The sequence below is a fragment of the Phalangium opilio genome, unplaced genomic scaffold (assembly GCF_054372755.1).
Source record: "Phalangium opilio isolate 3A_F unplaced genomic scaffold, DU_Popi_V2 ptg000113l_1, whole genome shotgun sequence".
Classification (NCBI taxonomy): domain Eukaryota; kingdom Metazoa; phylum Arthropoda; class Arachnida; order Opiliones; family Phalangiidae; genus Phalangium; species Phalangium opilio.
Window position 1 is genome coordinate 1144472 of NW_028324209.1, and position 22685 is coordinate 1167156.

The following is a 22685-nucleotide window of genomic DNA, read 5'->3' on the forward strand; positions in this document are numbered from 1 at the left end:
CAAGAAGCACTTCAAGCGGCACTGTGAGTCGACTGGCCTCCCGCGAACGCGACCTCTGTCTGGCCAAAGAAAATATACGCTCCAGGAATGGAAGCTATGTCTGGGGGTTGGGTTGACCAAGGAACTTCCGGTCTATGCAATTTCAATGTAGCCGGAAATACCTCGGTCAACCGAGCCTGCCTTTGGAGCGTACTAGGAGGGGCCAGACAAAAATTTACACTAGAGGAAGCTACACTTTCCATTCCTGGGGCGTGTATCTTCTTTGGTCTGGCGTTGCCTCTTAGTGCGAGGGACCTAGCCTAATATAGCGGCCCCTCCCCTGTGCATTGGTTTCTCTACAAATATTCAATGGAATGGTCTGTGGAAAGCGGCTAGAGTAGATGCGTTGTAATAACAGCTGACTGTAATTGTTGAGAGAAATTACCCTGTGGTTATTTCTTAAAGTAATAGATTACGAGTAATTGATCTTCCCAGAACTGATTTTCCCTGTAAGCCCTAGCTTTATTACGAATCTATCGCGCTAGTGTCCCATTAGGATGATATTTGTTTGTTTCAAATAATTTCATTAACAACGTAAGAAAAGCGACTTTTATTTCTTAATAATAATATGAAATTGAGTTCAATTTCAATTCCGATGATGTTTCATTGACAAAAATTTGGGGGGAAAAGGGGGTGCGTTGCTCTGTTCGCGCGCGCGCGCGCTGGGGAGGGGCGGCGGAAGAGCAGACGACGCGTACTTTCGTTATCACAATCTCTCCCGTTTCATTTGCTGCGCAAAATATCGCGAGAGAGAACATCTTGGATTTTGTTTGTTATGAAAGACTTTTGTTAAATAGTTTATATATATAGTCCTTTTTATAATATTAATTATTTTGTCTAAGTTATTATTTCTTAATTTTTCCTAGTCGTTCGATATTTCGAAAATTCGGAAAACAAATTCGTTAAATTTTTTTTTTAACAAACGGATAAAGGGTTTTTATTTATTGATTTTTTTTTTATAGTGGAACAATTGCGTGGAGTTTACTGGGTAAATGCAAAAATAATTCGGTTCCAGTCTTAGAATGGTCTAAATATTGTGTAGAATAATTGGTTTTCCGCGGGATGTTTAGAGCATTCTAAAACTTGCAGACCAGTTAGTTTTGTCTAAATATATCATAGAAAAATAACCTTTTTTTTTCTGTGGTATTTTAGACCTTTTTTTTAGGATGTTGCGGTTTAATAAAAAGAATGCAATGTTAGTTGCATTGTCCTAACTAAACTCCATCCAGCAACTGTACCCTTTTTCTTTTTTATTTTTTTTTTCTGTAAAATTTGTAAATTTCCGTTTATAATTCCCATAGGATATTAATTGTTCTTAAATTTTGTTAAATCATTTTTTTATTATTATTTAAAAGTGTTTATAAGGGCGGCGCGACTGAAGGAACATTTTTTCAATCGGCCGTATTTTCTTCGTCAAACTTCGTTACTTTGTTGTCGAGAGACGAGGTTTGTCTTATCAAGTTCGCGTGTTCCAACAATATCGTTATAACTAGGAGGTGGAGACTCTGAATATTGATCTACGCCATCGTAAGTCTCGCGCGGTATAGCGGCCACTCTTAAACACGCCCCCATTCCTCCCTCGTCCGTGCTGGTCAAAGTCCGGGTGCCTTCGCTAAGATCTCGCTGGCCTTGGTTGTTCTTCGTGAACGAACCTAGACCCATACGAACTCCGCTCGAGTTTTCGTTAGAACTAGCGCTAGAACAACCTACGTAGCTTGGAGGTAGACTTTTATACTCTATCCCACCACCGAGGCTTTCGCTAAAATTCGACGAATGTTCTTCTTTCGTAGTACAAATAACACGACCTCCTCTTGAAACGTCTTCTCCGGAATTCGGGGTCGAGGTAGAACAACCATCGTAGGTGGGAGGTAGTCCTTTGTACTCGATATCGTTACCAAGGCTTAAGGTCCAATCGGTATTCTCGCGAAGCTTTGGTGCATTTTCATTATGACCTCCACTAGAAATATCAACTAGTTTTCCTATACTAGAATTGACGGAACAACCAATGTAACTCGAAGGTGGGCCTTTGTACTCAATCGCGTCGCCAGGGTTTAAAACGCTATGGGCATTCTCGTCAGTAAGCCTTTGTGAATCTTGAAGTTTGTTCTTCGCAGTACATCCGACACTACTACCGCTCGAGATATCAACAAGTTTTCGTACTCCGACATAGGGTGGTCGTAGGCCTTTGTATTCGATCGTATCACCGATGCTTAAAGTCCGAGTTTTATTACCTTTGTACTCGGTTAGCCTGGGAGTCGTGTCGCTGACATTCTTTGTACACGCGTTAGAGGCAGTTTCCCCGTAACTGGCCATTGCGGCACTCGCGTAACTAGGAGGTGGTCGAGCGTATCTTTGCGATGATTGGTGGTGGTGACGTTTATTAGTGCAATCATCTAACGAAGAATAACTGTCGGAAGCTGATAACAACGCGACCATATCCGAATCAACCGAAACGGAAGAAGTTCGTAGTGAGAAACAATTTCCAAACCGCGAAGATGGCGCGTGATTGTGATGGCGATTGTAGGCGCTAGCACCGCCCCCGCGAGATGATTGGGTGTAAGGGGGTGGATGGTGAGGGTACAGGTTTCCACCCCGCTCGGGTACCGTCCTGTTTGGAGGTGGTCGAATGTAGCCGCGGTATATCTCGCTCTCCTGTTCCGGGTCGCGTAAGTGGATGAGTTGAAGACTCGCGTAAGTCGAGCCGGCGTCACGGAGTTTGCAGCTGTGAAGGCGGTGTTCCTCGCCGTCCGGTAAGGCGATGGCCGGCGGTAAATCCAAAAGGATGTCCGTCTGGACCGATTGCAAACGGACTTGGCGGTCCCTGAGAAGATCCCTCTCCAATTGCTGCCGTTCTTTCACCGTCCTATCTGTGTACATAACCTGCGGGTCGTTAAAAGAAAAATAGTCTTAATTAGGCCTCGCTAGTTCACGGGGTGCAATCGGGAGACGACTGTCCCAAGCAGCGACTTTGAATAGTTTACTTACGGAGGAGTCTGAAGGCAGATGTGGCGAGATAGTTTTAGGTGGTCTCTTTAAATCTATGATGGTGTGATGTGACGTGATTGGTTCGAGGGGTGAATGTGGTGATGATGGTGGTGGTGGTGGTCCTGGTTGGGGCGGCGCTGCGCCAGGGGGAGGGCGTCGCGTACTATCTTCCTCGTTCAAGTGGTCGCCTTCACCTTCTTGACGTTGTTGTTGTTCGTGTTGAGGAGATGACGCTTGACTGCGGCGCTCGCACCAGGACCGAGCTCCCATCGCGCACGAGCTAATCGTGGCGACTCGGCTACCTGATCAATATTATTAACCAGTGGCACACGGAGCTTTTCTATCCCGACATCCACCGCGAGACACTGATCACCCGACAAACAGACAAGAACTGAAAAAGAACGCAAAGTCCGAGATATGAGTACTTGAAAGTGCGATAGAAGATGCGCGCTACCTTTAAAAAGTAACTATTACTAGCTACGCCGCTCGCGAGACTTAGCCAGGCAAAAATTGGTTAATTTAACGATACTTTGTTAACTAGTAATTAACAATGAACTAAACTAAAACGTGTTTAAATTAATTTAAATCTGCAAAATCATAAAACCGACGACGTTGCTGTACGATAAACATTTTAGTGACTATTTGTTAATAACACTTCACGATGTATCGAGATAGTATTACGTTACTGTAAAGTGGTTTTAGAATCGGTACTAGTTTGGGACGATGCCAATAATTGATAGAATTTGTCATCTGTTGGTTGGTTTCTTTCTCGAAACTCATTAAGTCGCGCAAAAACATGTTTTTCGTAAAGTCGATTGATAAGTTCCAGGGCGCTATTATTTGTTTAAAGGTTATATATCTTATCAGCATTTTACAATTTATTTATAATTCCACTTTTATAAAAATAGGACTTTATCAATAATCCACCTTGACCCACTAATAATTATTATTGTCGAGCTCGTCAACAAACATATTTGAGAGGCGTCAACAAACATCAGTCGGAAAATGCTTAATTTTCGTCATTCGCGTCGCGCTGACGTGAGTTTTCAAGAACCAATGAGATGCTGGTTGTAATTTAGAGGCGGGGATTAACTCCGGACCTACGTTTGGACTGGAGATAAAGCTAGAAATGTGGCGAATTTATACCTTCTCCCTAATAAACTAGATATTACTTCTTGATACAACGCGTGTATTTTATACTATTGAGTTATAACTAATTACACAAACGAAAGAGCTCTCATCGTGTCGCGATCGCTAATTGCTTAGAGGTCTCTATGGCGGTAGGCTTATTTTATCAACTTTGAAAATTTATAAGAAGAATTTAATAGAAGCTTATTGCTTAAAGATTTTAATCTTGTTTTATGAACATAAATCGATTCGAAATGGTTCTCTGGCCATTTTATTCTCGTTTAACTGAAATTTTCCAATTGTTTTTATTCCCCCCCCCCTTTTGTTCACTGATGTACTGAAACAAAAAAGTCTGTCGTAAATTGCAGTAATAGGTGTAGCTAAATGCGTCGACTTTAACTTATGGAACTAATAATTAACTTACGCTAACAAATATCAGGACGTAACGATAAATATAAAAATGCCTGAATCATTAAGTCTACGCAACTTAAACCTTAGTCTACGCGAGTCAGGTTTATATATTATTTTGTTCTAAACATTGGCGTTATCACGCTGTCTGTTGAACTTGAAACCCTCCTTCCCCACCAAAAACCCGTCGTCGTCCCGACTTGTTATTGTTTGAAGTGAATTGCTCCAAGAGTGAAAGAAAATGTTCGTCTAGAGTTAAGCCTTGTCGCATCGATAAGCTAGCTACACCCCCCTCTCCTCCCCGCCCGCCTAACTCGGGCGCAGACACTGCCCCTCGCCACCGCCTCCCTTATGATAAAAAGCTGCAAAAATATCTGAACTATCTGGCTGGCTAGCTTGAGCGTCTGTATCTCTCGCCTTCGAACAAGGTTTATCAACAGTCTGGTTCGGCTCGGCTGATAAAAGGGAATCCGCAATTCCCTATTAATAAATAGTTAATTTTGTAATCAAAATCTGCTTGAAAAAGGTGTAATTGATAACCTAGAAACCAATGTTGGGTTTACGTAACCTAATCAGTGATATCATAAGTTTATATGTTCCATAAGTTTGTCAATGGTTACGAAGTGACGTAGGTGAAACGTCATAGATTCTCGTAGGTAGTGTCATACTTATGGAACGTATCTTATAAACTTATGGTGGTATCTTAGAGGTGAACCAAGAGTTCGACCAAATAACATTGAAGTTTGACGATTAGGTCATAAGGAACTCAGTCTACAAAATGTCAATGTACTATTATAAAAGTCAATTGCGGCTAGTAAACACAAGGGGCGGTAGCGAAAAATTTGAAGTTTTGTGTCACGTGACTACATTTAAATACCCCTTTATGTTGTTGAGCTTTGAAACTGTACGCGCTTGTCAATTTAGAGTAAGGTAACGTGATTTGGGAATGGACGACCATTCGTTAGGAAGAGCAAGCGCGAGACTGGTCGACTATCGGAGCATCCCTATACAAAGCTATTTAAGAGCGCGATTTGTGTCTGGCATTTAGTAACTTTTCCTAAAAAAGCGGCTTTGTCACCAGATGAAACGTGATTAGTTTGGTTCTTTTAATGATCAAGATATCACTTGAATCGTTCGAGTAGTTAGAGAGACAGCGCGTTGAGAAGGAGTCAGATTCTAGTTTGGTCTGTCTCTATATTTGACTCACCATAATTTTGTGAACCCTGAGCGGATAAAATGAGACAACTCCTCTCCCCATTTCACCTCCGCTCGGTCGTTTCATAGCGTCTAGTCTTTTCCTCTCCCTCCCCCCCCCCTCCGGCATCGTCAGACTAAAGCCGAACGAACTTCCTTGATTTTCGTTTCCCCGAATAAACAGAATAGTCTCGGTCTAGCACTAGTCTCTCTTTCCAAAGCCACAATCCGAGGTGGAAATTCTATTCAAGCTATCGCGCGCCGTATACGTGTTCGCGGATTTCACGCGTAGTGATTCGCCCCTCGGAGAAATGGCATGTTTGATGTACCTTGGGCGATAGACGTGGCGGGCGAGTTTGAGACATTGTAGCAATATTGACGTCTGAACTAAACTCTATAATTTCAGTCTATAATTAGCCAATAGACAGAATGACGTGTGAAAATACTTATCGCCATCTACGTTAAGCGCGTATAACCAACGGATAAAACGTTACTAACAGACAGAAAAGGATGAGGAGCGTGTTTCTTATTATAATTGGCGATGCAGGAAGGAACTTAGTTGGTTATAATCGGACTTTTTTAATTTTCTCATTAGGTGATTTAGAAAGTTTGGATTTGTTCCAAGCGCCACAAAATGCTAATATTTTTAGTTCACGAGGCGTGAGCCAAGCAACTTTTAAATTTCAATGTCAAGGTCATTTCATTTAATTGCTTTTCAGAGCCCAGAAACGCCAAGCCTAACTTCAATGTACCTCTATGTAATAGTTTAGGGAACTGGTGGGTGCAGACGTTTCACGACTGTTCATGATACTATTTGCGCAGTAACACGTAATTGGAGATGAATTTGAAGGCAGGTATTCGCGAGTATGGGGTTGAGTGTTAAGTCTGATGGGAAGCTCGCATTCGGTATAATAGCGATGGGTTAAATCGTGAAATTCCCCCAGTTGAAATCTTAGCTAGCCAAGTTATTAAATGTCTTTGAAAATTGATACCTTTTCCATAATGTTGCTACGCCTTTTTAAGTTCCTCTACCAATAATTTTGACTTTTCCCACCAATTAAATGAATATCTAAAAGAAAGGGTGCGCGCGAAATACATTTAAATTTAAACTGTATCTAAAAAACCCGCGTTCAGAAACAAGTGGTCATTTTTCGTCCCAACCGATTAGAAATCAATATCACTTACATTATATTACGGTCTTGAATTCTCCATAATTTATTAATTGTTAACAACACATTCTGAAGAACACCAGAAGATCGTAGCCATTATTAGTTACGTGTGGCAACTCAGGGATCATTCGCGTGGCCACACTCGCGTGAGAATAAAAGGGCCTTGGTTTGGAGAGACTGAACGATTTGAAACTTGGGGAATCCCTCTCGCTGAGTTGCTTATGGGGAATGGGCCTTTGCGAGAGGCGTTCCCTGAATCCCCGTAGTTTGGAGTTGAACCAGGAGCTGAACTAGGTCAATAGGAATCACAGTTTCTGCGTTTAAACTACTAAGCTACGCGACAAACCGTCCCGAGACTACGAGTTAGGTACGGTATTCGCGAATGGAACGGGCTGACTGGGAAAACACCGGGATAGTCCGAGGCCCATTTCTATATACGACAGGAAGACTACTAGACTATAGACAGCTAGTCAGTCGCTCCTCGAGTAGACTACCCAAGGCCGCGCCGGCTCTCTCGATACAGTTAGTGGTAAGCAAAGCCAAGGCTTAACATCTTCGAGAATATAGCTCCCTCGCCCGACTCTCTCTCGAGTCTCGACGTGGAACGAGAGCGACGAGACAAGTACGAAGGTGAAAAGCGCCACCACTATTCCAATCGCGTACGGAGCAGTCGCGAAAGCGCAGTTTTTATAGGGGTGTGCGTATGTTCGCGCTTGTCAGGTCGCTAGACGTCCAATTCGAAATTTGAGAACTACGACGTTTTTATTGATAATTTCCGAGCAAAATCAATCTCGACATACATTTAAAGGATTTTAAAAAACCGACCGAAGAATCGCATTACTGTTTAATACAATGGAACTCGTATGAAAGAGAATAGGAACGTTCAACAAGTGACCTGCCGAAAATGAATACATTCGCACATCCCCAAATGGGAGATATTTTAGTTGAAAGGGACGCACTGCTTTTACGTTCCCCTGTCGGCGGCGGCGGCGGCGATTTTAGTAGACAGGCTGCAGCCTAGCGGTTTGGGTTTGCCATAAGTGTCTAAACGAGGCCAGCCATCATCTGACACCGTCCGTGACCACGCGCCTCCTTACCTACCCCCCCCCCCGCACCACCTCCCCTGTCGAGAAATCAGGGAAATCGAAGTGGAAAAGAAATATTTGACAAAAGAAGCCTCAGACAAATCTACGCTCGTGGTCTACCATTCTCGCGTCAAGGATAAACGGGGGGACACCACTTTCGTGCGCCGAGGAAAACCCTAAGTTACCTAACCATCACCATTAGACTTAAGACTTGGCTAGACCTATTGGAATCATTATACAAGACCCGATTTTCATAACCTTTATTCTGAGATGTTTGTCTATCCTATCCTTATATTGACGTCACCATGGCATTAGCAGCGGTTGACCTTTAGAATACCCGCCCATTTTCTTAAGTATTGTCATAACAGTGCAACCTTTGAGAGAGGAATTCCCGGTGTGGCTTCTATTTTTCCCTGCAATTGTGTATTAACATGGCCAACTTAGATTACCGGTGGTAGAAGGCCTGCCAGCTTTACCCGAGCCCCATGTTAAAAAACGACTAGCAAAATCGCCCCTAGTTCCGACTTTCGCCGTTAGGTGCGCTACCAACCCAGTTTTCCTCATAATGCTTTTTCTATGGGAAACAAAATTCGGAAGTGGACTCGGTTTAAGAGCATTTTTAATATATTTACCGATTTTTTCGTGGCCGAATTTTAAATGAGAAGTCAAGTAAGTTTTAATTTATATTTTGAGACCAATTTCATAATTTTCCGTCCGTTATTTGACGAGTAATCAACATTCAAAGTTGGGATTGTTTTTAAGGCGTAGAAATCCGCCGTTTAGAGTTAAGCCTCGGTCTTGAAGGAAGTTTACAACTTTACATTAAAATTTAGTGGCGCCGTTGGACGAAGGCTTAAGTTTTCCGAGAAATTTAATTTATCCGCCTTAAAAACAACCCCAACTTTGAATATTGATTACTCGTCAAATAACGAACGGAAAATTATGAAATTGGTCTCAAAATATAAATTAAAACTTACTTGACTTCTCATTTAAAATTCGGCCACGAAAAAAATCGGTAAATATATTAAAAATGCTCTTAAACCGAGTCCACTTCCGAATTTTGTTTCCCATAGAAAAAGCATTATGAGGAAAACTGGGTTGGTAGCGCACCTAACGGCGAAAGTCGGAACTAGGGGCGATTTTGCTAGTCGTTTTTTAACATCGGGCTCGGGTAAAGCTGGCAGGCCTTCTACCACCGGTAATCTAAGTTGGCCATGGTATTAAGAAGTGATAATACGTAACGTTGGCTGAAATATTCATACTCATACCGCGACCCCTTTCGGGATAATCTCGGAAACAATATTGGAAATAATAAGACATTTTAGTTGCCATCTTGCTTCATGTAGATCAGGAAATTACACATTGTTTTTTGCCTTAGCAGTATTAACGTCCGCCATCTTAGAATGATGGCGTTTCTTTAATTTAAACAATATTTAATTTTTCTTTGTTGATTCTACCGTATAATTAGTAATTAAGTCAAATAATTACCCTTAAATATTATTTACATTGAATGTAAATTTAATTTTAGGTGCTTCTATCCAGGGAGGGGGGGGGTAATGTTTATAATAAACGTACTGAAATTAATGATGTTGATTTAGGCAACTTAAAAGTCGTCGCGTTGTTGTTCGAGAACTATTTGTCCTTCCCTCTTGAGTCGTTGTTTCAACGACAATTAATTTTGTAATGACAAACCAGGAGCAGACGCGTAATTCGATCGCCGCGCCGCTTCGCATCGCGCACGCAAAATGCCAATGTACATAACAGTCTAGAATAATATTCTAAATTGGTCCTCGCTCGTTGTTAGACTGTGTCTGAAATTTTGAAACATTGTAGCAGCCAAGAGACAGACGAAGGGAAGGGCGCTTGGAAACAGCTCGCCGCCACCGATAAACGGCAAAATCAAAAGCGCATTGTACATGGTGCCGAAAACCCCGAAGACTCTTTTGAGCAGACGAAAAAAAAGTAAAATACGAAATTTTCTTTCAACATCGAAGAATTTTCCATTCCATGACGATGGGCCCTTCACAATCCACGGTTTTATAAGGTTTTTTTTTAGCTGCAAAGTGCAAACTAATCGACTTGAAAACTTCGCAATCTCGCGCTTATTTCCGAGGGGCTTTTCACTCATCGTATAAGAGATAAAGAAATAACTTTAATCGCGCGTTCTCTCGTCGTTTCATCAAATGTTCCTTTCTGAACATCGTCTAAACTTGTTCAGAAAGGAGCATTTGACGAAACTACCCCTCGAACTGGTCACTAATACTAAAAGAAAAGACTGGTGGTTGGTTTTCCACATCCTGTACGAACCCTGTAATTGCTCGTCTAATTAATTTCCCCATGGCTATGTTATTAATCATTCTAAATTTACATAAAACGAAAACACACATTTAAAAAAGAAAAACTCTTGACAGATTGCTTCAAGCAGGGGATAGAATGCGATAGAGTTTTATTAAAAAGCGGAGTGATATTTATTGTAAAGGTCCTATATATTAAAGTTTTTGTGCCTGGCAAGAGCTTCAGACGACGTCCGGAACTTAAAACTAAGCCTAAAAATAGGTCTAGCTACAAAGGCCCATTTTCAATGTGCAAAACGTTTTATGCCTCCATTTCAATCAAAATGGAAGCGGATTGGGTTTCAGTTTTCTTGGTAAAGTGTTTTGGGCTGGACGTTTATTATGAACCAGCGCTTTTACTTACATCAAAAGCCTATAATACTTCTCTTCGAGAGAAGTGTACCTACCAAAAAGCGGGGTAATTGTAAAATAATTCTTTCCCAGATCGGAACTTGCGCGACAAGGTTACTAAAACCGAATCACAAACGCGATAAATAGTTCCCCCTTATCATTACTCTTTTTTTTAGCGCTGCTTAACTATTTCGCAAGACGCATGCGCTTGTTTAATTTTTGTCCCACGTCAAGACAATCAAGATTTGTGGATTGATTTCTGAGGATTTAGTACTAAACACCTATAGAATTCACCCAACGGTACGATGCCCATCTGAAGTTTGTTGAGCGGGAGAGCAAACAAAAAGAAGAATCATGTTACGTAACTAAAGTATTATCTATTATCCCCTTCTGGTTTTATAGATTGTGTGACGTCAGGCGCGCAAAGTTTCGACTAAAAATTGTGGGTTGTAAAGGGGCCTTAAAGGGAAATGGTTCCAGTTCGAAAAAGTGTTTTGCATTAAATATTTTCTTTCTTTTTTTTCGTCTGCTTTAAGTTCTTTCGTGTTTTCGTCACCGTGTACAACGCGCTTTTTGTTGTTATTTAGTGGCGGTGAGTTGTTTCTAAGCACCCTTCATCTCTCTTGGCTGCTGCCACTGCTACAATGTTTCAACATTTCAGACACAGTCTACAACGAACGGGCGACTAATTTATAGAATATTATTCTAGACGCTTATGTACCAAAGAACTTGGAACATATAGCCCCCTAGAATTACACATCCACGCTCGAATTTTTCAATTTCCAAGCCCACTTTTTTTTTAACGATAACTTTATCATTCGTTGGTAACGCCATCTATAATGCTTGAGACGAAATAATTATCTGTCGTCTGCTTTGCTGAAGCTGAATTTTTCTCATTTGCTTTAATTGCTTATGAATTTGGGCGCATAGACGCGGTAATGAAAATGTTTTTAAATATTGTTTTGATATTATTTATTGTGAAAAGTAGGCCTATAATATTAAATATGTTTTGATGCAATTGTAGGCCTATACTTAGCTGTTGTCCTTAAAATAATATCAATTTGGTAAGCTTTTTTCTAACAGCTTCCATTTTCATTTTTTCATTAAAAATACGAATAACTTTGGGAACTAGAAAGTTCAGATAATGTTTTCATCCAATTTCTTGGGAAAAATGTTTTCACGCATCAGACACCTTTTTACGAGGGATTAAATTTTGAGAGCAATTGTTTTAGAAGCAGTACCACCTTGGAAGAGAGAAGTACTGGAATGGAAAATACGATACCTCTAACATAAGCCGTACGTACCCAGGCGCGGGACAGGAGGGGGGCGAATTTGGTTGAACGTCAGTCTGTAGCGGCACCTAGTGTTGAAATTTATTCTTATTTTGTGAAATTCGTCTGCTTTTTTCAGTTTCGAAAAAAATAAATTCAGTGACGGGCGGGAGGCACGGTCTAGGCTAACTTTTCTCTTCCAAAGTTTAGCAACGCGCAATTCGCAACGGTTTTTATTATTTTTACTCTGTTTAGTTATGGGGAAGTACTGCTGTTACATTAATTGTGTTACATTAATTGTAAAAGTGACTTCCGATATCATAAAAATATAAATAAAGAGTACTTCCCTCTTCCAAGCCTGAACGTTCGCCATAAAAATAAAAGTACTTTTACTTCAAAATTACTCTTAAAGGTGGCAGCACTATATGACGTTCAACCAATTGCGCAATTCCGTGTCCCGAGCTTGGGTACCGCAAGATTTCCATTCCAGTTACTTCCCTCTTCCAAGGTACCACCATCATTTTCAAGGTTTTGCATCCGCAGCCTTTTTTTGGTGAGATCAAGAATTTTCACTACGCTCTCCGAAGGATATATTAAACTACCATGATCTCTAACAATTAATCCTCTGGTCGACTTGGTCGTAATGCAGTAGTCGTGAAAGCTCTTTCATTGATTGCATTTGAGGACTTTGTGCAGTTTCCGTACACAAATCCAGCCAAAATAGTGTCTCTCAATAGGTTTGACCCATCAAAATATAAATGTCCTCTGTTAGCTTTGAGAAAATTTGTTGTCACAGTATTATCACGAGCCAAGACATTTGCACAACCAGAACCCTCAACCAGAAAGGCGTTCTTATAAGCTGCTTTAAATTTTAAAATCGTGGGATTGTTGTTTCATCCACCTTTTTGTCTTACTACTCCGAAAAAATATGGTTTTGAGACAGTTTGTACGTTGGAAGGTAATTGTTGTTTTGATTAAAACAATATATTAGTAGATATCAACAGATTTTGATGACCCTAAACTATCGCTCTTTTTGCTAGCCCGACTATGTTTCCTATAATTAATGATTAAAAGTTTGAAAACACCGTTGGAGTTTCTCAAAAAGTTCTTTAATAAAATATAATTCCATCTCTTAGGCGTGGGTTTGTGGGTACACGCAAAAGTAATGTAGAATAGCGGTTTTTCCCAAGTGACAATAAACTTTATTTTGGTGACTTTCCGATAGTCAGATATTTGAAAATGATTGCTAACAGGGTTGCCACAGTACCTGGAAAACCTGGAAAAGTCAGGGAATTTAAAATAGGGTTGAAAAGTCAGGGAAATTGATTTAAGTTAGTAATATTTCTGGGGATAAGTCTATATTGAAAGAGTAATGAAAGTTTTCTCCTCATCCTCTCTTCTTAACACAAGTGAACTCTTGAGCAATCCTTAAAAATGCTGTCTAGAATTGCTTTTATGTAAAAAAAACCTCTTAGACTGTTATTAATAGTTAAAATGTTTCTTAATGATTTTAAGGTAACAAATACATGGGAAAACTTTATGTAGAGGGTTTATTTAATTAAAAGCACTGAAAACGTGCTGCAAAAATTTACGTTTTCGGCCTAAAAAGGTCAGGGAAAATCTAAGAAAAATGTCAGGGAAAAGTCAGGGAATTTGGTTCTGAAATTGAAAATTCTGTGGCAACCCTGTACAAATCGCGGTATTTTTCCCAGGAGACCAATTTGATTTTCCAATGGCATTGAGCCATTTTACTAACAAACTGGACTGATCACCGGATATCTTTATTTGAGTTGCAGTTAGTAATAAAAATAATGTAAAATTGTGGAACAATTTTCGCGCTTTGCTTACTTATGATAGGAGGACTGTTCCCATCTGGAACTCCATTCCTACCGAAGTAGTTGGCCAGCCCACTCTCTATTTAAACTCAAAATACGTAAGTTCCTAAAACTTTAACTCGGATGGAGGGAAAGAAATCCACCAATCCCTATCTCTTTAACCACCTTTTTACTATATTATCAGTGTATAAGTTCAAGTTGGAGCTGTAAGGCTTCACAGCCCTAGCTCGTCAATTGAATGGAGCAAAAAAAGAAACATTTTTATTTGTCCGTGTATTTTTACATTCCTCAATTGAACATTTTTTGTCCATTTTATACTCGCACACTTTGAAATTAGCGCAAGAAAGTGTTTTTCTCAATAATAAATCGTTTTTATTATGTTATTAAACGTTTAAAAACTATATTTAAACATGTAGTGTATTAAACTAAAAGCACTTTGAAATCGCGCTATTTCCCGCCAAAAAGTTTGAAAATGTTTCATTTTCGCGCAAAAAATAAAATATAGAAATTCTAGTTATGCGCCACACACATAGATGGCGCTACCGACGAATGATAAAGTATACTTGTTGAAAAAACCGGGCGCGCGAAGCGTAGATTTGATGTGTAATTCTAGGGGGCTTATATGTTCCAAGTTCTTTGTTATGTACATTGACATTTTGCGTGCTCCATTCAAATCAATCCACTTTTGCGCGTCTGCTTCTGTTTGGTCATTATAAAATTAATTTTCCTTGAAACGACTCGTTAAGAGAAACGGGGAAGGAACAACAGTACTCGAACAACAATAAAACGACTTAAAAGTGGCCTGAATCAACATGATTTACGTTATTATTAACACTTAGAAACACCATGAACTCCCCCCCCCCAACTCCAATAAAGATGGTGACTTGGTAATATTTATCACTATTTTCAATATTATCCTAACAACTTCCGCTATAAGAGTCAGGTGATTTAAGCCAAGACTATTGAAGCAGTACCGCTTAATATTAATACATCCTTGCAAGGAAAAATAGAAGCGACCCTGAGAATACTCTCCACTGTGTAAGAATGATACTTCAAGAAGTGGGCGTGTACTCTAGTAAGCTTATGATTGAACTTTTCCGTCGCGAGATTCAGCGCCACCTATTCAAACATTATCACGGCTTTCCCAATTCCATCTGCGCGGGGGAAACGCGGCGGGATTTGGCCCGCGAAGTAATTGTAAACAGCGTTGAGAAAGGTTTATTCGAATGCGCAGACGATTGCGCATTTGTTCATTCAACTTGATGAGAAAATTTTGTACTTACCACTGGGAACTTTGCTCGAGCCTCTAAGGGTTCACCCGGATTAGAAACGGGAAGGAGTCGATGATGCCGCCGCAGTCGACGACGGCCGCTAGCGGTGAAAGTTGACCGAGGCTTAGGGGAGTTGGCTCGGAACGGGCGAAAAAGCCCGGCCTTCATCGCCGAAACCAATCCCCGAGACGGAGGAAGTCAACAACGGCGAATTACGCTTCGATAACGGCGGAGTTCGATTTCGTCGTCTATCCAACTGTTTCTTCCAATTTTTTTTTATTGAAGGCTGTCTAGATGTCTAGACGATTTTGCCTCGACGTTTGAATAATAAACGACGAGACACGTAGCGTAGCGCGAGACGTTAGACCGGATTAGGCTTAGCTTCGCCAAGGCTTCGTTTGATAAATAGAGATTCAATTTTCGCCAGACACAGACGGGAGCGAGGGGGGGGGATGCCACAAGGTCGCGACACCTGCAAAGACCAACAAACAAACAATCTTCAAAATTGGAGGATCGTCTACTTATTGTTGAAGGTAATTGCCAAAATGCAATATTAGAAGCAATAACTTCTACGGTTTGTTTTCGTTTCCTTTTCATAACACTACAGTTTTAGTTTTTTTTAAGTTTGGTGCGATGGTCCGTAAACCTGTGGTATTTCGTTACCAGACCCGAGTTACTTTTTGCATAAGGGCAATTCGGGAAATACGTAATATTTCGCGCCACCATAGCTCGGAATGTTGTGCCCATGGATATACTAATAACAAAAGTCCATAGATAAAACAAAAAGTGTATGTCATTTAAGCTTGCTCGCGCCGCGTAATAATATAAGAAACGCCCTCTTTACCCTAAGAATAGTATGATTATCTTCACGACCCTAGCACAGGGAACTTCCGTGAATAGGCTCAGTATTGTACGAAGCATTAACGTTTGGATCGCCATCATCATGTACTATTTTCTATAAACCTATGACCCCCCATCCCATAAAGCTCTTCTCTGATTGGTTGGGGTTGAGAGGAGGTGGTCGTTTACTTCTAATTTTACATGGCGTCTACAGCCAAAGGCTGGGAACTGTCAAAAAAGTGTACTTTTTTTATCTATGAACTTTTGCTAATAACTAGAATTCCTGGACTGACTACTGAAATTATTAAGGATAAACCATTCCATTAATTCCAGACGAGAAAAGCAAACACCACAGGGGCGGGGCCGTCTTCCTGGGTTATTTCCCAAGTGCCAAGGAGCACCGCTAGAGGCAGTGCCAGTCGCCTAGTCTCCCGCGTATAGTGGCGGCTCGCCCTTGCGAGTTGATTTCTCTACAAGTAATTAATGGAATGGTCTATACATTAATTTTAGCGAAATCCCAAGCTGTGCAAAATTATAACTTTTATTGGCTTCTTCATTTTAACCATAAGCACAGTTCCCACAAACGCGGAGTTCGAGAGTCCTATTGATTTTTGTAAATTCAAACCGTAATAACAAGGTCTAATTGCAAAATTAACCTAACATAACCAAATTAATCAACTTCTAAATTAATTTAACACTACAACTCAGACATGGTTCGTACAACGTTTGTAAAACCGATTTCCATGGTTCTTATTGGAGTGAGTAAAGTTATTTTAGTTGGAGCTCTCAATCCCTTTAGGTCAAACTTACTCGAGCCTCACAAATTTCTCTGAATTTTAATAAAAACTATTCCCCCCCCCCCCCGAGTTTTAGTCAAAAATCTTTGCCCTGACATTTCCATGTTTTCATGGTTTGTACGAACCCTGATCAGAGTTCATAGTCTTCTTGAAAAGCGCGTACTCATGACTGGCGAAAATGCGCGCAATTGTGGGAAATTCCCCACCAATGACGGATAATAAACGATTTGTATCTCTCGTCTCGTTCGGTGTATAGACTGACTATTTAAAAGGCCGTTTGGCCCACCCGGGGGAGAGGGAGGGAGAATAATTGTCTGTCTAGACGTAAGCAATACTATATACCGAACGGAATAACTAACATTCGCCTCCTCCAGATTTTTTAACGCCAAAACACCCCGGGGAGCTGAACACCCCCCCCCCCCACTCCCTCCTCCTTGTTTAGAAAGAAAAAACCTATTTGGTTCCATGTATAATCAAACTTTTTAGAATTATTTATTTCACACCAAGGAACTTTCAAAGAATAAACGAGGGGTATGACAGTAGCGGCCAAGAGACCTTCCAAAAACGAGAATGGTCCGTTGCTTGAATAACTCGCGCAAAAAAAATCGCTCTCAAAGAAAAGATCACGTTTATCAACTTAACAAGCGCGTGGCGGTACCATTTCAACAAGCTCCCGCGCAGATACTATATTTATTTACTCCAAAAGTTTATTTACTATAAATCGTCTATAGTATATAGATATCAGACTGTGTTTAATGGTCTTAGGTACAATTAACATTATTCCATGAGAAATTAAATCGTGTTCAATTAGGCACTGTTTTTTCCTTTAATATAGGCTACGGCCACTTGGATGCGCGATATCGCCTTAATAGGACGTGTCCATTTTATCACGATATATAAAAAAATTATAATCAACAAATCCTCATTTGTTGATTAAAAGTTGCGAAATTACCAAATAAGTAAGGCACTAATCGATTAAATTTATTAAGAGGTTCCAATACGTCACTATTCCGTAAAATTGTTTACTACCAAACATCCGAACTAGACTATACTCAGTAGGTCTAATCGCTAGACGGGGGAGGGGTGTTAGGTCATTCACCCATAGGCGCTGGCAACCCTGCGTGTCAGGTGTATAGGAGGGTAAAATTCGGCCCCAAGTCTAGACTAGTCGGTAGTCACCAACCGACCGTTCTCTAGCCGACTCGGCGAGTTTCTATATTCTTAAGTTTGGCTCCGACCAAGGGTTAATATTAAGCCTAAGAACACGGAGGATTAAGGACTAGCGGAGCAACTCGGAATTTTTTAACCCCATAACCCATCCAGGACTCGACGTCGCAAAGGCTTAGGAAAATGTAGGTTAGCGTTTCCCGACCTTTCAACGGGGTTGATATTCAAACTTATTTATAAATTATCATTGCTATAGTTTTAATTTTGCCATTTAAGGTTAAATCGGGGGTTTACATTAAGTTTTAATGAATGAAATTCACCTCAAAGTCGTGGCGCTGCACTCTCCTATGGACTGCAATAATGGGGACTCCTAGGAGATGTTGCTCGGACCATCTTGGTTTTTTTGGGGGGTTGATTACAAAAAAATTTGAATTTCTTGCGCGCCCGAACTATTTTTATATATTCCAAGAGAGTACAGTTTTTCAAATTTAATTAAAACAAACTAATTAATCCGTGTAGAACCGAATTAGTGATTTGTGTATAGATAGAAAAATTCTGAAACCGAGGCTTAAAGAAACTAACAACTCAACTCGCGGAAGGAAAATGAATTTCTCTCTGGCTGGTGTTGGTGAGGGAACGAGACGACTCGACTCTCTCCGATGCGAGCCAGCTCCGCGCGCGCCCTCACACGCGTGGCAACAGCCAGCCGCTTTCACTATTTCCTCCCCAAAACGTTCAACCGTTTTTTTTTACTCTTAGATACAGGTTCGATCCTTCTCCTTATATACAGTCTCGATCCTATTCTGTTTATCGTACACACACTCCTTTTAAGATCATTTTTATCAATAAGTCCATCAATTCCCTTGTCGCTTCAGTTGCATTACGAATTATGATTTAGTTCGACCACTTCAGCGCATCTTAAAGAATTATACTGCTTTAAAATTATTAATTTTGCCATTCAAGTGTCCCTTTAGAATTGTTTTTGGAACTCTGCAGTCTGCCTCCATTATTATTAACGGTTTAACGTTACGCATTTAAGTAGACCTTAGTTTTATTTTTCTTGGTAAAATGATCTGATTTATCCAATCGGGTTAAGGGAAGACGCTACGCCCATCCTCCCTTTGAACATTTTTTAGGGAATATGTAGCGTACAATTATAAAGTTTAATTATCCATTGAACATCAGCGTTAAAGGTAAAATAAAAATCCCCTGACACCGGGTAACAACTCGTAATAACATTATTCTTGAACACCCATCTTGAAAGGGAAAGTGAACTACCACAAATCACAAAATTCAGTATCCCTTGAACACCATGAGCCAGGATTTAAAAAAAAACAGGAAATGCTGTTATATCCGACGAGCAAGGTTGTTCGATGATGTTCTCTGGAAAACACTGGAATCTGGAATTTGACTGAGAATCTAGCAAAAAAATTGCCCCGCTTTAATCTTATTTCGCGTCTTTAAACTTCTCCCTTCCCCTCGCGTATCCCTTACGTCTTGGCAAATCGGTAACTGTTTGTAGAAGGGCGTTATTTTTACAAAAAAAGTCCGTCTGTCTACGCAGAGAAGAGTAGTACAAAAGTGAATGAAATCTAGCCAAGGCATAGCTAGCTATTTATTTTCTTTCCAGGCCACGTAACCCCGAACATGGATGTATAAATAACCCGTGTTACTGGATACCCAACTGAACGTAAAATTTCGCTAATGTTTTCCTTAACCCGTAATCCTTGGTGCTAATTGGTGAGTAATTACCCCCCCCCCGGTACAAAATTGTTTAGTTTCAGGTTGATTATGACGTCATAGATAATGAGAACTTCCGTTTCCGTTTATACCACCATGATTTGCTAGCCAATCGACGACCATTTCTTCATGCAAGATGCTAATCCAGTAACGATAGTTATTTATACATCCATGGCCCGAACCTAAGATTTTATTTTTGCACAAGCTTATTTAATAGCTCGCCAAGATAGCTAAGCCTTGGAGCGGGTATACGACCACTATCATGGTACTTAGAACATCAATGGTTAACGACACTAACATTTTGACTCCATCTTACCTCATTTCTCCCTGGTTTCTCTCAGAATACGCATCCTCCCCTTTGTTAAGCCTGACACTCATTTTTGATTAGGTTATATTTCTATTTCAAATAACACTAACCAATTACAGCACGAGGATCTTTTTTTTTTTTTTTTTTTTTGGAGGTTTCAATGCGAATAGGGTCTATGGACCGCGGCAAGGATGTGATTATTCAGGTTTCAGTAGGAGTGTAAGCAGGGGAAGGAAATGAGGTTTACTTGGGAGGTGACGGACGGGGTGTGGGGGTCAAGTCACCTCCGGCGGACACGGGGCAGTCGGCACCTATAGGGTAGGATCGCCGACATGTGTCTTATTCCCTCAAACTTTGCCGCCCAGTAGCTTGGCTTACAGGAGTGCGCCACACTCCCGGCGCACGAGGATCTTTCAGAATTAATAGCTAGCGTCTGCTGAAAGCTCACGTGGTGTGCGATCCATAGAGGCTATAATAGTGTATTTCTATATCTATGGTGCGATCGCTGGTTATAGACCATTCCATTATTGACATGGATCAAGAGAACTTTACAGGGCGTAGGAGCGCGTCATGAAGCACCGCTAGAGGCAGTGCGAGTTGGCTAGCCTCTCGCGTGTTGTCAACTCTGGCTCCATCTGGCGTTGCCTCTTGGCGAGTCGGAAAGAATCCCTCCGCCCCTGCGCGTTGTTTTCTCTACAAGTAATTACAGGAATGGTCTATAGGTTTCCGATGAAAAAATATACATATAAAAATTTGATTTAGGCTTAGCGCGTCAACTTAATGATTTTGAACTTGTTTTATCGATATAAATTGAGTAGAACTATTATCTGACCATTTCATTAAGCGTTTAAAATAAATCAATTTAAGAAGTAAAAAAAAACGACTAGTTCTATAACCATTTACTTTGTAACCCTGCTAGTCGGCGGAGTATGGGGATTGCCCCGACGGGACTCTAGACCGACTATAGACGTAGCAGCAGACAACGAGATTGGCTCAAGGGTGAGGGAGGATGGGGTAAGGTGGGGGTCGATGCTTTGAGGGGTTTTCGTACCAAGCCCAAGCCGTCGGGCGACCGATAGGAGCGTAGGACTTGAGATACGGAAAAAAAAAGGAAAAATATAATACTGGGTAGGGGTCGGGGGTCGAGAATGAATTTCTAGCGTTTCTAGGGAACGTAGGTGCTTACAGGGGAAGGACCAGGCATGTATCAAGATACATTTCCAAATTTAGAGATTATATTTTAACCTCCTTAAATATTGTTTATTAAAGATTTGTTGTCATATTTGTATCTTGGCGTTTATGAGATCTGCGCACTGCACTGTTTGTGGTGTGATTATTTACCTGGACCACTCATAGGCATACATATAATCATGGATTAAATATACCTGTTAAGGTATATTTAATCCATGATATAATTCAACCTCCTAATTATGCAGAAAAGTACCACTTTTGTTCAAACATAAGTGGTATCCTTTAACGTAAGTATATCACACACGAGTCGCTCCATTGACTTTAGGAACAACTATTACACGCGAATAAATAAATAACCACCTTAGTATTATGGACCACCCCAAGAATCAATACATCTAATAAGAATGATTGTCGTTATACATCCTGATTTCTGATATCTTCTCTATTAAATTCAGGCACTAGCCTAGTAGCATGGATAAAGGATGCGCGTGAGGATAGGCAACTCCCTATCTCAAACGGCAGCTCATTCGATATATAGCCTAAGCCTACTCTGTTCCAGCTATGGTTGTCATCACGCGCAACTCGGTCTCTATGTTGGAGCGGCTTACTGGTAATCTATAACTTAGCTTTTTTTTAATTACACCTAGACATCATAGAACAAGTCTTCCTACACGCAAGGAAAAAAGAATTATCACTCTAAGTGAAATTATCTTTGAGATATAAGAGTTCATGCAAACCCCTAATTTAGTTATTTTTGGATGTACAAATTTTAAAAATTCGCGCCTTTTTACTAGTGACGCCGCGCGGCTGAAGACGAATACTATTGTAAAGAGAGGGAAGTGGCAGAGATGTCGGGAGCATAAATCGTTATTATATAGTCTATAAGCGGCTTGGAAATTTATCACTGAAGCAACTTCTTTTAGGTTTAAGAGTGTAAACTAATAAACTTACCTTTAAATATTGCCGGGTAACCGATGTTTATTGTTAAAAGCCTCATAGGTGTTACGTTATTTAGTAGACAACACTGGAGGTTGGAGGTTTTTTTGAGTGGAGAACTGAATCAGAACTCCTATCCCCATTTTTGTCGCGCGAGTCAACAGTTGCTGCAGGCCTATGGTACTTCCCATAATTGAGAATTCTGGGAATCTAGGAAGCTCTGATTTGACAATGGGGTGTTTTGTGTATGAGAGTAAGGCTAACGCGAAAGTTAGACTGGCTCGGTTTTAACGTGAATTATTTAGTTAAAATTAACAATCGGTCTTAAAAGTCTGTTATTAGTTTAAAAATGAAGTTATTGTCATCGGAAAATCGTTAATACCAAGACGAAATTAGGTTCGAATTACATTTAACCGTGGTTTAAAAAATTAGAATTCGGAACCCTTGAATTTTTGGGACCTGTAAAATGGCGCTGACTCAACCCAGTGTAAATTGCAGCCTTGATGATATAGACTTAAACAGTTTGAAGGTGAGATTTCTAATTTGAATGTTAATTACTAACCCTAATTAGGCATAAGAACATCTTAATAATAACCGTTATTTCAATCAATAATGATTAAAATGTCGTTGAGAACTTT

General features: G+C 40.4%; 3 protein-coding genes across 10 annotated transcripts in view; 2 read left to right on the forward strand and 1 right to left on the reverse strand.

Moving 5' to 3' along the window:
- The window catches only part of msn (serine/threonine-protein kinase msn), a 41361-nt gene that overhangs the window by 321 nt on the left and 18355 nt on the right, over nucleotides 1–22685 (forward strand). For 3 of the 7 annotated variants that reach the window (XM_089853179.1, XM_089853182.1, XM_089853183.1), the window contains exon 1: nucleotides 22262–22576. The exons of 1 other annotated variant lie outside the window; for it this stretch is intronic. In XM_089853179.1, the coding sequence (XP_089709305.1) occupies nucleotides 22514–22576 (63 nt within the window). In that variant the 5' untranslated portion in view covers nucleotides 22262–22513. Of the gene's footprint in view, nucleotides 1–22259; nucleotides 22577–22685 lie in introns of those variants that run through there. 3 more of the 7 variants (XM_089853178.1, XM_089853180.1, XM_089853177.1) reach the window with 2 other exon arrangements.
- On the reverse strand, nucleotides 571–18650 carry LOC149623195 (uncharacterized). Of its 2 annotated transcripts, XM_089853193.1 has the most exons (4): nucleotides 18194–18650; nucleotides 15082–15541; nucleotides 3025–3415; nucleotides 571–2919 (listed from the first exon to the last, which is right to left on the reverse strand). In XM_089853193.1, the coding sequence occupies exons 3-4, from the start codon at nucleotides 3292–3294 to the stop codon at nucleotides 1453–1455; spliced, it is 1737 nt and encodes a 578-aa protein (XP_089709319.1). In that variant the 5' UTR covers nucleotides 3295–3415; nucleotides 15082–15541; nucleotides 18194–18650; the 3' UTR covers nucleotides 571–1452. The 2 variants fall into 2 exon arrangements, with proteins under 2 accessions (XP_089709319.1, XP_089709320.1); XM_089853194.1 differs by lacking the exons at nucleotides 15082–15541; nucleotides 18194–18650 and adding an exon at nucleotides 6940–7548.
- LOC149623196 (uncharacterized) lies at nucleotides 9563–11407 on the forward strand. The gene is made up of 2 exons (XM_089853207.1): nucleotides 9563–9761; nucleotides 9842–11407. Exons 1-2 carry the CDS (start codon nucleotides 9692–9694, stop codon nucleotides 10141–10143), a joined length of 372 nt encoding a protein of 123 aa, XP_089709333.1. The 5' UTR covers nucleotides 9563–9691; the 3' UTR covers nucleotides 10144–11407.